The 13,667-nt window shown below is 40.5% G+C and overlaps 1 protein-coding gene across 1 annotated transcript in view; it reads left to right on the forward strand.

Moving 5' to 3' along the window:
- The window catches only part of ERCC5 (ERCC excision repair 5, endonuclease), a 30,467-nt gene that overhangs the window by 15,066 nt on the left and 1,734 nt on the right, over nucleotides 1–13,667 (forward strand). Inside the window, exons 7-14 of the mRNA XM_025364015.1 lie at nucleotides 658–865; nucleotides 1,180–2,253; nucleotides 5,120–5,364; nucleotides 5,717–5,836; nucleotides 5,985–6,198; nucleotides 7,476–7,620; nucleotides 11,905–12,105; nucleotides 12,966–13,050. Of these exons, the coding sequence (XP_025219800.1) occupies nucleotides 658–865; nucleotides 1,180–2,253; nucleotides 5,120–5,364; nucleotides 5,717–5,836; nucleotides 5,985–6,198; nucleotides 7,476–7,620; nucleotides 11,905–12,105; nucleotides 12,966–13,050 (2,292 nt within the window). The remainder of the gene's footprint in view (nucleotides 1–657; nucleotides 866–1,179; nucleotides 2,254–5,119; nucleotides 5,365–5,716; nucleotides 5,837–5,984; nucleotides 6,199–7,475; nucleotides 7,621–11,904; nucleotides 12,106–12,965; nucleotides 13,051–13,667) is intronic.

Consider the following 13,667-nt stretch of genomic DNA (forward strand, 5'->3'; position numbering starts at 1 on the left):
TGCCGGGCACTTCACTTGCATATTTACCTGCATTCTAGAAGATTTTTAAGCCATAATCAAATGTCATAGTGACTGCTATGCATTACATGCCCAATACATATTTACTGAATAATGATTAAATCATAAACTGTATTCATGTTTTTTTATTTTTATTTTTTCTTTGAGAGGAAGTCTCGCTCTTGTCCCCCAAGGCTGGAGTGCAATGGCGCGATCTTCGCTTACTGTAACCTCTGCCTCCCGGGTTCAAGCGATTCTCCTGCCTCAGTCTTTGGAGTAGCTGGGATTACAGGCACCTGCCACTACACCCGGCTTGTATTTTTAGTAGAGACAGGGTTTTACCATGTTGGCCAGGCTATTCTCGAACTCCTGACCTCAGGTGATCCACCTGCCTCGGCCTCCCAAAGTGCTGGAATTACAGGCATGAGCCACCGCTCCCAGCCATAGTATTCATGATTTTTTTTGCCCAACTCTTTTGAAGATTATTTTTTAAAAAGGAAGTTGTAGTTTTTCTTGTTATTCAACTTTTATAATATGAAACGACCATCAATGAAAAAAGCCAATGGTTCTTTGTTCCCTGTTGGGGAAAGGGTGGAAATATGGTAATATTATCTGTATTTAATATAAAACAGTACTTTTGTTTGTTTATTTTGCTTTTAGGAGTCCAGTGACTTTTCACAGTACCAACTCAAAGGCTTGCTTAAAAAAAACTATCTGAACCAGCACATAGAACATGTCCAAAAGGAAATGAATCAGCAACATTCAGGACACATCCGAAGGCAGTATGAAGATGAAGGGGGCTTTCTGAAGGAGGTAGAGTCAAGGAGAGTGGTCTCTGAAGACACTTCACATTACATCTTGATAAAAGGTATCAGGCACCATCATTTATATATTTACATTAGAAATCAAAGATACATCATCACTCTGAATTCTATAAACTAGCACTCCTGGGTAATATTAATGAAATTCTATTTATGTAATAACCGTATACTGCTATTAATGGATTAACTACTATAGTGCCAAACCACTTTAAAATTAGCTAATGAATTAACTTCTAGTTGCTGATTAAATGAAAATGTATATACTTATTTATGAGAACCAGTGTTCTCTTATTCATCTTACTAGAAGTGTATTGTCACACTGTAAAACTGCATGGTGAGAAGTGTTTTAATTCTTCTTAAGGTATTCAAGCTAAGACAGTTGCAGAAGTGGATTCAGAGTCTCTTCCTTCTTCCAGCAAAATGCACAGCATGTCTTTTGACATGAAGCCATCTCCATGTGAAAAACTGAAGACAGAGAAAGAGCCTGATGCTACCCCTCCTTCTCCAAGAACTTTACTAGCCATGCAAGCTGCCCTGATGGGAAGTAGCTCAGAAGAGGAGCTGGACAGTGAGAATCGAAGGCAGTCCCATGAGAGGAATGCACCTGCTGCTGTAGACGAAGGCTCCATATCACCCCGGACTCTTTCAGCTATTCAGAGAGCTCTTGATGATGATGAAGATGTGAAAGTGTGTGCTGGAGATGATGTGCAGATGGGAGGGCCAGGAGCAGAAGAAATGCATATAAACAGCTCCACCGAGAACAGTAATGAAGGACTTAAAGTGAGAGATGGAAAAGGAATGCCGTTTACTGCAACATTTGTGTCATCCAGTGCCAACTCTGCAGAGGAGCATGTAGCCAGCACTAATGAGGGGGGAGAGCCCACACACTCAGTTCCAAAAGAACAAATGTCACTTGTTCACGTGGGGACTGAAGCCTTTCCGATAAGTGATGAGTCTATGGTTAAGGACAGAAACGATCGACTGCCTCTGGAGAGTGCAGTGGTTAGACATAGTGACGCACTTGGACTCCCGAGTGGAAGGGAACTGACACCGGCACCTCCAACTTGTACAAATTCTGTGTCAAAGAATGAAACACATGCTGAAGTGCTTGAGCAACAGAAAGAACTTTGCCCATATGAGAGTAAATTCGATTCCTCTGTTCTTTCAAGTGATGATGAAACAAAATGTAAACCAAATTCTGCTTCTGAAGTCATTGGCCCTGTCAATTTGCAAGAAACGAGTAGTATAGTAAGTGTCCCTTCAGAGGCAGTAGGTAATGTAGAAAATGTGGTGTCATTTAATGCTAAAGAGCATGAGAATTTTCTGGACACCATCCAAGAACAGCAGACCACTGAATCTGCAGGCCAGGATTTGATTTCCATTCCGAAGGCCGTGGAACCAATGCAAATTGACTCAGAAGAAAGTGAATCTGATGGTACGTGTCTGTGCTTTTGTAGAAATTTGGAATGGTAGGATTTCACCTCTGTAGGAACTGAGAGATCCTTTTGTGTAGTCCCATTTTTACTTTTTACAGATAAGGAACAAGAGATGTAGAAAGAAAGGTGAAATGGCTTTCCCAGGGACACACAGCTGGTCATGAATCTTGACCTTCCCTGTTGCTCTGCTTTTTGTTATCATTTTTAAAGGCATGACATGCCCTACTTGGGGAAGGTAAAGTTGAGTTTTCCTCTAGATTTTAAAAACTTTTTATTTTGAAATAATTATGAACTTTAAAAAGTTGGAAGAATATTATAAAATACTGGTTCCTTCATCCAGTACCTCAGTGGCTAGCATGTTACCACATTAGCTTATAATTTCTCTTGGTCTCTCTGTGGCCCTCTATATGTATATCACATATCTCCAAATCTGTATACATATGTATACTGTTGATTCTCATTATTCATATATTCCATATTTGCAAAATTGCCTGCTCACTAAAATTTATTTGTAACTCCAAAATCAGTACTCACTGCAATGTCTTTGTGGTCATTTGTGGACATTTGCAGAGCTGGGGAAAAGCTTGAGTTGCTACACTGTGCTCTGCTGAGGTTAAGCAAGGTGACACTCTGCCTTGTTCCCGTGCTCTGAGATGACAGAGGGTGGGGACAGTAGGGGATTATGCAATGGAGAGAGAGCAAGAAGCTCCGGCCCCAGGCCAGTTGGACCAGATTTGAATCGCTATTCTGGCACCTGTTAGTGTGGCAGCCTCAGGCAGGTCACTGATTTGCTTCTGGAACTTTGCTTCTTGTTTATAAAATGAATCTACTAAGATGGCGGTTTTTTAGGATTTAAGATAATATCTATGAAATATGTTCATATATATGTTATATATGTGTATGTGTGAATATGCACATATATCTGTTTAGGGGCAATGACTCAGTATTGGCTAATTGAGTGTTCACAGAGACTTCACAGATGATAGCCGCTTTGAATAATGAGAGTCAACCACACACACACACACACACACACAAACACACATACACACACACACAATTTGTTCCTGGTATCTGCTAGTTTTCTTCATTCAAAAGTTACTATTTCCCTTTTGTAATTAATAAGTATTTTGTGGGAAAGGAATTTTTGGAGCTATATAAATATGCTGTTCCTGAACAAACTTTCATCCACTTGTTAGCATCCATTGATGTTTACCGGAATAATTTGTTACTACGTTGGTTGCCAAATGATGATTTTCTAACTCCGTCATTCCTTACATATTATTACTTGACATCCTCCTATGAGGAAGATCTTTTTCTTCTCCCCATTTTTAAAAATTATTTTTAATCAGTGTAGACTCCTGTATTCCTATTTTATTCAGTGAGTTATAATCCAATACTGTCATAATTTACTTTGTTGCTCAAATTGTCACAGCTTTGGCCAGTGGCGACTCCTTCAAATGGCTTTTGGCAGTTTTTTCATTATATTTTGAGCTTTTCCTTACTTTCTGGCCAAGCTGTTCCAGGCATGTCTTGTACTTACTCTGCCCTAGTCCTGGAACCAGCCATTTCACCAGGGAGCTCTGGTTCCTTTCGGTGGAGCATGGAGTTTAGACACCGCAAGCTGGATGTGAGTGTGCTTATGGATCCTGAGGTGTAACTGTCTCAGGCCCTTTCAGCAACAGAGCCAGGAAGTATATTTATGTATACATACACATGCACACACACATCTGTATTTATTTCTATATCTATCTGTACTAAAATCCATGAGTTTATACTGATATCTGCAATTCCATGGGGTTCAGTCTAGCCTCCTGCTTCTTTGTAGTATCCCTAACAATGAGAAACATTGCTCCCCTTATCCTCAATATATTTACATCTGCTTATTCTCCCTTGATATGTAACCCTCTCCTCCTCCCACTGGCCTCCTCCTTGGCCCTGCTGTCCTCTTTGCTTCAGCTATGTCCTTGGTGCTAGCACCCAGGTCCTGAGACCCCCCCCTCTTCTGTTCCGATTGTCTCCTTAAACCCAACTGGACAGGCCTTGCCAGCCCTCTCCACCTGCAGGGAAGGAAGGGAACCAATAAATATATTTTAAGGAGAAGGAAAGACAGTAAGAGAGGAGAGAAGGGAAGTGGAAGAGAAAGAACTATTTCTAAGTCACAGCTTTATTCTGTGCTGTGTGAATAGCATAAAAACATTGAGCAACTTCCTTGATTATTTATATACTTTGATAATTCTCCTTTTTGAATTTTTTTTTTTTTTTTTTTTTTTTTGAGACGGGGTCTCGCGCTGTGTCACCCAGGCTGGAGTGCAGTGGCGCGATCTCGGCTCACTGCAAGCTCCGCCTCCCAGGTTCACGCCATTCTCCTGCCTCAGCCTCCGAGTAGCTGGGACTACAGGCGCCCGCCACCACGCCCGGCTAGTTTTTTGTATTTTTAGTAGAGACGGGGTTTCACCATGTTAGCCAGGATGGTCTTGATCTCCTGACCTTGTGATCCACCCGCCTCGGCCTCCCAAAGTGCTGGGATTACAGGCTTGAGCCACCGCGCCTGGCCTCCTTTTTGAATTTTAAAACAATGTCAGTTAACTTAGAACATATTTATATAAAGCGAATATACACATCTTAAGGGAGTTTTCTACTTTCAAAGACAATGCCAGTTTACCTAATTGAAAAGGCTTGAAGGTACAGGCATTTGTGATTACACTTATTTAATAATAATGCTACTATTACATGTATTCTGTTATAGTCTTATCTTTCCTTTTTAGGGTGTAGCATTTTTCAGTTTCCTCCAGAAAGCTCTTGATGATTGCAGGATCATTTTAATGTTTTGGTTGTAGATGAAGTGACCTTTTAATTTTGGTACAGGAAGTTTCATTGAAGTGCAAAGTGTGATTAGTGATGAGGAACTTCAAGCAGAATTGCATGAAACGTCCAAACCTCCCTCAGAACAAGGCGAAGAGGAACTGATAGGAACTAGGGAGGAAGAAGCCCCTGCTGAGCCCGAGAGCCTCCTGAAGGACAACCCTGAGAGGGAGGACGTGGATGGTGAGCCACAGGAAGCTGAGAAAGATGCGGAAGATTCACTCCATGAATGGCAAGATATTAATTTGGTAATACTATAACATTGTGTTTTCACTTCTTGCTGAGGAAGCCGGGTTAAGTAGGTTTTGAGTTTTAAGGAGTTGCTGGATGAGTATTTATTAGCTATTTGCAGTACATCTTGTGGTTGCTGATGGCTTCGTTTTTGTGTAGGTTACTGGCTGGAATAGACTCCGTTTTCCGTGTGGTTTAGTGAGGGATCTCTAAAGATATTACAGAGTCTTGGTTAGCAATCCAGTGGAGTACTTCCTAAGGAGAAAGAGCTTATTGGTAATTTCAGTCAGACTAAATGCAGGCTTTCTGTAACAAATGAACTCATTTGGATTATTAATGTAAATCTGTAAATGAAAACACATTTTATAGGAGGAGTTGGAAACTCTGGAGAGCAACCTCTTAGCACAACAGAATTCACTGAAAGCTGAAAAACAGCAGCAAGAACGGATCGCTGCTACTGTCACCGGACAGATGTTCCTGGAAAGCCAGGTGGGTGCAGGCAGCTTGGGCTTCCTTTACCACCTTCCTCAGACCCCGGGGGAATGCATTGCATGAAGAGGGTATGCACTGCGCCTCCTGGTGCTCAGGGCCTGGCGATGCCCTTCCCTGGGGTCACTGTGTACCCCTCGCTCTGCAGGAACTCCTGCGCCTGTTCGGCATTCCCTACATCCAGGCTCCCATGGAAGCAGAGGCGCAGTGCGCCATCCTGGACCTGACCGATCAGACTTCCGGAACCATCACTGATGACAGTGATATCTGGCTGTTTGGAGCACGGCATGTCTATAAAAACTTTTTTAATAAAAACAAGTTTGTTGAGTATTATCAATATGTGGACTTTCACAATCAATTAGGTAAGACTTCAGAGTCTTTTTGATTACTTTCTGACACTTACCTTCAGAATTTGTCCTAGGAATTTTTTTCTTTCCAAGGAACTAGTTTGATGCATTGATGGAAATTGTAGGTCTGTGCAAATTTTCATATAAGTGATCTTTGGCTTATATAGAGGAATAGGATTTTAAACATTTGAATTAAGGAATTCAAGTCCTAGTATATTTAGGTAGTTAATCATCTGACTTAGTTAAACTTTGACTAGTTATCCGAGATCTCCAGAGTGAACCAAAGATGGTGGAGAGGGGAAGCAGCGGCATTCACTCCTGCACCTGGGCCTGTATTCGGGTTTCTGGCATTGATCGTCTTCTGTTCATCCAGCAAAATATATGTTTGGTGACTCCTATATGCCAGTTGTTCTTAACAAGGGGGAAAGAGCAGAGAGCAAAATAGTAGGAGAAACAGATGATAAGCAGATACATAAATCATAATTTGACAGTTGGTGGTATATGCTGTATAGAAAAATAGCAGTAAAGGAGAGGACAGAGTGAACTTCAGGCATTGAGAGTGCAGGTGCTGTTTCAGAGAGAGTTATTGTGAAAGGATTTACTCACGAAACTTCAGGGCAGGGACCTGCAGGAAATAGGAAGCAAGCACTGTAGATAGATACCTTGGGACTAGTGAGTGAAAGGGGCTGAGGCAGAAGCTTGTGGGCTGTGTTCTAGGGAAGCAAGGAAGCCAGTATGAGAGGAAGAGGGAGGAAATGGCAAGGGTTAATGTTAGAGAATAGGAAGACGCTGAAACCCACCAGGGTCTGGTGTGCTAGGGTGTGCAGGCAGATTGAATGTGGGGCAGGAGAAGAATGAAGCTGAGGAGGATTCCAGATACTGAGTGGCTGGTGGAGTGGACCTGCCTTAAGTAAGACAAGGAAGGAGCACAGTGGAGGAGGAGAAGCGAAGCGTTCAGGTTTGCATATGATAAATTGGAGCTGCTCATTGGATACCCAGTGGAGATGTTGAATTGATAGTTGAATATATGTGACTGTGGTTCATAGAGACCCAGGCTAGACAGCTAACTTTGGGGGTCAGCATATAGAGGGTATTTAAAGCTATGAGAATGGATAAAACTTTAAAAATATTAACAGAATGCCATTGAATAAAATAATTTATTTTCAAATAAGATATTTTTGGTTGTTGGATATAGATATACACACATATATGATTTGTATAATAAAATGTTTATAAATATTATATAAGAAATCTTGATAAAGTAAAAATTAAAAAATATTGTTACTCTTTAGGATTGGACCGGAATAAGTTAATAAATTTGGCCTATTTGCTTGGAAGTGATTATACCGAAGGAATACCAACTGTGGGTTGTGTAACCGCCATGGAAATTCTCAATGAATTCCCTGGGCATGGCCTGGAACCTCTCCTAAAATTCTCGTAAGGTCTTTTATTTCTTTAATTCAGATAATTGTGTAAATACCCAAATAAGCAAATAGAACTATTATTTACAGCATGAACTGTCACAAATCATTGTTCACTGAGAAAGCAGCAGGAAGTATCGGTTGTTTTCTGTTTTCTAGAGATGATGAAATCAGAGTCAGTTCTTAGCGGTGCTGGGCTTATCCTAGTTCAAGGGTACAAAACCAGTCCTGTGGATTTCACATGTAGAAGTTGCCTTTTCACTCACTGACATATTGACAGAGCAGCTATGATGTGTCAGACACCGTGCTGGCCCTGGGGAAAGGAGAGACGAGTAAGGCAGAGGCCTTACCCTCAAGGACTCCCATATTCTTGGAGGTGATGGAGAAGCAAAGGAAATTGTACTTGTCGGTGTGTCTGATGTCCTGAGAGGGGTCAGCCAGGGAGGGACTTGGAAATATAATGCCGGGAATGTTACATCCAGCACTCCTGTCCTGTTTCTCACCGTGTGAATCCTGTGGCGTGTTCAGTGGTGAAGTCTTGCTCCATCCAGAACCCAGGGTCATGCTATACTCGGGGAACATTTTTCATTTTGAAGATTCTGAGATGGCAGGAGTTATGAGTATGTCTGGGAAAGTAGTTTTTTCTTTGTCCTTGATGGCATATTTTAAAAAAAATTGAAATATAGTCACATACCACAAAGTTCACCGATTTTCAGTGTACAGTTCATTGGTTTTTAGTATATTCACAAGATTGTGGTGGCATCTTTTAACCATCACTATGTCGTGAGATGCTGTTTGGTGGTGGCTGATTTAATGATCCTTGAGTGTTCTCTCCAGTTACATATCCTGTGTTTGAAAGATGTTGGGATGCTCTGGTCTGAAGAGTCAGTGATTGGAATCACTGAAATGAACTGTGAAACTATCGTAGTGATTGCAGTCTTCCAGTCATAGCACACTTACCAATGTGTTGTATTTTATACTGTCTTGATTTACCTTTTTCTGATTTTCTTATTGTTGAGGAAATTTATATACTGGGAATGAGTTATGAGGTAGACATACATCATGGTAGGTAAATAACTTGAAAATCTGCAAATAACTTTATTATACAAATAAAGTAAATGCATCATAGAAAATTATAAATATGTATTAAAAAGATGATTACACTTTACAATTTATGTAATTTTAGACTTCTCTTCACACATATGGAAGCATATACATTGCATATATATGTATACTCATTTGAGTGTGTGTATTATATTTTTTTACCAGAATGGGATGATGCTCTATACTTTTTATTTTACCTGTAACCCATTTGGTGTTAGAACAGGGCCTATTATCAATGATGATACAGATTTATATCATTTTTAATGGCTCCAAGTAGTCTCTTTTTGGGTCTATTAGGACTAATTTAATCAAATGTCTTTTGTTATTTCTATTTTTAAAAAAGTATTAACAGACATTGATTTGAGTGTCCTTAATCTTTGGGTTCTTATCTAACGATTATTTGAGGATAAGTGAAAATAGTATCTGACTTTTCCATTTGGTTTCTTGATAACTATTGAGAGTGAATTTTTTTTTTTTTTTTTTTTTTTTTTTTTTTTTGAGACGGAGTCTCTCTCTGTCGCCCGGGCTGGAGTGCAGTGGCCGGATCTCAGCTCACTGCAAGCTCCGCCTCCCAGGTTCCCGCCATTCTCCTGCCTCAGCCTCCCGAGTAGCTGGGACTACAGGCGCCCGCCACCTCGCCCGGCTAATTTTTTTTTATTTGTTAGTAGAGACGGGGTTTCACCGTGTTAGCCAGGATGGTCTCGATCTCCTGACCTCGTGATCCGCCCGTCTCGGCCTCCCAAAGTGCTGGGATTACAGGCTTGAGCCACCGCGCCCGGCCGAGAGAGTGAATTTTTTAATGTTCATAGACGGTTTGCGTTTCTGATTTAGTGAATGACCTGTTTATGCTGTTCCACTTTTCTTTGTGCAGCAGTTTTTGCTCGTTTGTTGCCTGCTGAATCGTTTTCTATTTGAGCAGTTTCTGCCTTTGGTCCTTCAGCTCGTTGATGCCAGATAGTAGCAGCCTTTGCCCTGCCTGGCTCAGGACATTTAGGATGAATACATAGTAAAAAGCAGGAAGGATGGTGGGAAACCAGTAAAATCAGAATGTGGCCTCACTTTCTTTTCTGTTCTCCTCTCCTGAGGGCACCCGGGCTGGTGACTCATTCTTAGAGTGGGGCTGCTTTGGGCCTGCTGGTTGAATTCAGCTGTAGTCACATTTGGTTTGGACTACATGGTGTATTCTTCTCTTGAGCTTTAATTTTCAATTTTTCTACCAACATTTACCTTTGGGGAGATTTTACGAAAAATTATGGATTCTCTTGGGGGAAAAAGATCTGAAAATACTGCGCCTAAATTTCTGGATAGCCCCAAAATAGCTGGCATGGCGCAACAGCAGTTCCCCTCCCCTACCCCAAGGCCTTGGACTGAGCATGAATCCTTCAGTTTCATTACAGTTGCCGCCACTCTCCCGGCTCAGCTGATTGACAGACACCTTCCTCCTTTCATCTTTATGTGAAGTGCCAGGCCCTCCTGCTTGAAAGGGTAACCATAGCTTTGGCTTGATGAGCTCACAAGTGCGCTGATTCTAACTGGCAGTCATGATTACAGTTTCAAAAACGAAAATCTGCAAGTAAAGTAGAGGAGAATTATCGGTATTCTCTCAGTGCACTCCTGGGAAGAGTGTTGTAAAAGTAATGAAGAAAAATTATTTTTTCCTTTTTGCATTTTGTTGCTGTAATACAAGGAAGACCGCAATTAGTCATTTCCTACACTAGATGGCACTCCTGCATCGGTGAGGCGGGCCCCGGCCCTGACAGCAGGTCTGAGTGGGTTCCTAATGCTGTGCTAGCAAGCTTGTGAAGCGGAGGAGCGTGAGCTGCGGGCGTTTTTTCAGGTTCCATTGAGTACATGGATTGGTGAGGATTATGTTAGTAACTTTGATGGCATTTATTTTTTCCTAATTGTATAAATGTTTCTGGTCAACTGTCACCACATTACAAACTACCTTCAGCCTTAGTGGCTTCACACAGCAGTAGTCGCTGATTTTGCTCGTGCCTCTGAAGCTGGCTCAGGCCTCGTGGGGGTGTCTTGTCTCTGTTCCATGTCGGCTAGGACGGCTCAGCTGGGCTAGGACCCCTTCAGATGGCTCGCAGGGCTGATGAGGTGGTGGTGTCAGCCTCGGGGCCTCTCCACCTGGATGGACACTTTGTGAGCTTGGCTTCCTCACAGCGTGTTGGAGCCAAGAGCAGGAGGTCCAAGGGACAGGAAGTGGCGAGGGCCTCCCCTAGGCCCGGCACTGCTCGGGTCACACTGGTCAGCCACAGCCTGCCTGCTCAAGAGGAGGCCACATGGACCACCTTCGTGATGGCAGGATGCTCCAAGAGTGCGATACTGTCTTTATCCCGCCGATTTAGGCTTACAATGGAAAACAAAGAAAAATGAATAAAATATAAAGAAGAAAATGAATGGCTGTGTTCTTGTGTAGAATATTGCCTAGCACACAGCCAAGTAATAGTTGTTACTGTTATTTATTTTAAATATCTGTTTACTTTTCTCATATGTGTTTTTTCCAAAACTGGAATCATACTTTAAAGTTATATCATCTCTGCTTTTATATATATTGATCTGTTTTATATACATATATAAAATATATACAGATATATGTGTTTTTAAAGTTTGACATTTTCTTGGCATATTTGCTTTTTATTAAACATTCACATTTTATTAAATATATATATCTGTTTTTAAAATTTAACATTTTCTTGGCATATTTACATTTTATTAAATATTCTTCGATCCATTATTGTATTTGATTTGAGGTAGATAACACAGATACGTTACTTCCATTTTACTGCTGAGAAAGAAACCCAGAGAAGTTGTAACTTTTGTGGTATAATTATGAGTGTGGGCTCTAGAGGAAGACTGTACCAATTCCAGCTGTGAAATCTTGAGCCAGTTACTTCTTTTTGAGTTCAGTTTCCTCCTCTGTGAGGTGGGGGTAACAATAGGACATGGCTTGTGTCATGATTGGGCATGTGAAATATTTAACACAATGCCAAGCACAGAGGAAGCCTTCCATAAATGTTTGCCATCATTATACATTGTGGCTAATCGTACTGAAATTAATAAAATATTCTATATATCATATAATTTGAGTTAGAACTTGAGTTTACATGTTCTAAGTTTAGTTCTTCATCCATAGTGCATGAACTGTAATGTCTTATTGCTGTGTAAGTAATTGTTTCCTTTACAGAGAATGGTGGCATGAAGCTCAAAAAAATCCAAAGATAAGACCTAATCCTCATGACACCAAAGTGAAAAAAAAATTACGGACATTGCAACTCACCCCTGGCTTTCCTAACCCAGCTGTTGCCGAGGCCTACCTCAAACCCGTGGTGGATGACTCGAAGGGATCCTTTCTGTGGGGGAAACCTGATCTTGACAAAATTAGAGAATATCCTTTACTTCTTAAAAGAGAAGGAAACACCTTGTGAAATATGCGTTTGGTTTAAAACTTACAGAAGAGAAACTTGGATCATTTTTTCTTAATATCCGTTAATCCCATATTCTTAGTATCCAGTTCTCCTTTTCACTCCTTTTTCCCTCTCCTTAGTTGTTGTTTTTTGTTTGTTTGTTTGTTTTAAAGGAACAGTGTATCACTCTGTCACCCAGCCTGGGGTGCAATGGTGCAGTCATAGCTCACTGCAGCCACCACTTCCTGGGCTCAAAGGATCCTTCTGCCTCAGCCTCCTAAGTAGTGCCAGCCACTGCATCTGGCCCCTCTTTTTAGTTTTAAAGAGGATCTTAGTTTGATTAAGCAGTGATAAGCATTCATAGATACAACTACATACTTAAATATTATTGATTCTGAAAGAAAGAAAGATGACTAATCTTGTCCTTTTTAATACTGGTTTTCCTCTCCGTGTATATTTAAGTAATCATTTGGATAGATGTTTCAAAACTTGCACTAGAATTAATCCAACTACATTTTATTTTTTCTCTCAAAGAAATAGGTAGGATATCTGAAACTTGTTTTTATTCCAGTTAACCTTTTTTCCATAGTCACAAGTCTTTGATGTCCTACAGTGAGAGCTACGTATGTTTTATTTTAGAGAATTGAAAAGAACATAGTGCCAGATGATTATGCCGGAGTAATTTATTTTGTTACTACTTTCTTTTAGCACTCTAATCTTTATAAATAGGAAAATCTTAGGAGATACGGGGAATGGAATAAAAAATGGGTTCTTTGGACCTTTTTATTTATCACTTGTTTAAATATGTTTCAAAATATTTATAAGTCTTAACTGCCTGCATATTTTGTCAGCGGTATTTCGGCTGGAACAGAACAAAGACAGATGAATCTCTGTTTCCTGTATTAAAGCAACTTGATGCCCAGCAGGTAATCACGGTGGACCCTTCTCCTAAGTTCAGGATGAAGAGTAGGCTGTAGTTGACAGCTGTTAAAGACCAGTTAACTCTTTTATTTTAGGACATAAAGCAGACATTTTGAAATTAGGATAATTTAGATGAGAGAAGAGAAGAAAATAGAAAAATAAAAACTAGACTTTGGCTTCATTTCTTATGATCACTCTTAGGGCTGAACTTTTGAGTCCTTTCAGATTCATTTTTTTTCTTTGAAAAAACCAGTCTAATAATTGATTTCACACTAAGGTGTTTCTGAGTAAATACATTACCCCTTTGGCGTTACTTTCATTTTTTAACGAAAGGAAGTGTTCAATCCAAAGCGATTCTGATCATTTAAGTTTTTATAAGTACTAATATTTTTAAATTCTATAAATTAATCTTGAAAGGTAGAAGTTCAGTCATTATTGTGTATCAGTAGGAGAGGTTTTTATGGGGAAGGAGCCCTTTTGTGTGACCTTCAGTTCCTCTAGGTACCTACTTCTTGCTTTATCTGTGAGTATGTTCCGACTCACGCAAAGCAAGCTTTCGCTCACACTAGAAACAACCCACAAGACGTACATACAAATGAACCACTTAGCAGAAATGAGAGTG

This window comes from Theropithecus gelada, chromosome 17 (assembly GCF_003255815.1).
Source record: "Theropithecus gelada isolate Dixy chromosome 17, Tgel_1.0, whole genome shotgun sequence".
NCBI lineage: Eukaryota > Metazoa > Chordata > Mammalia > Primates > Cercopithecidae > Theropithecus > Theropithecus gelada.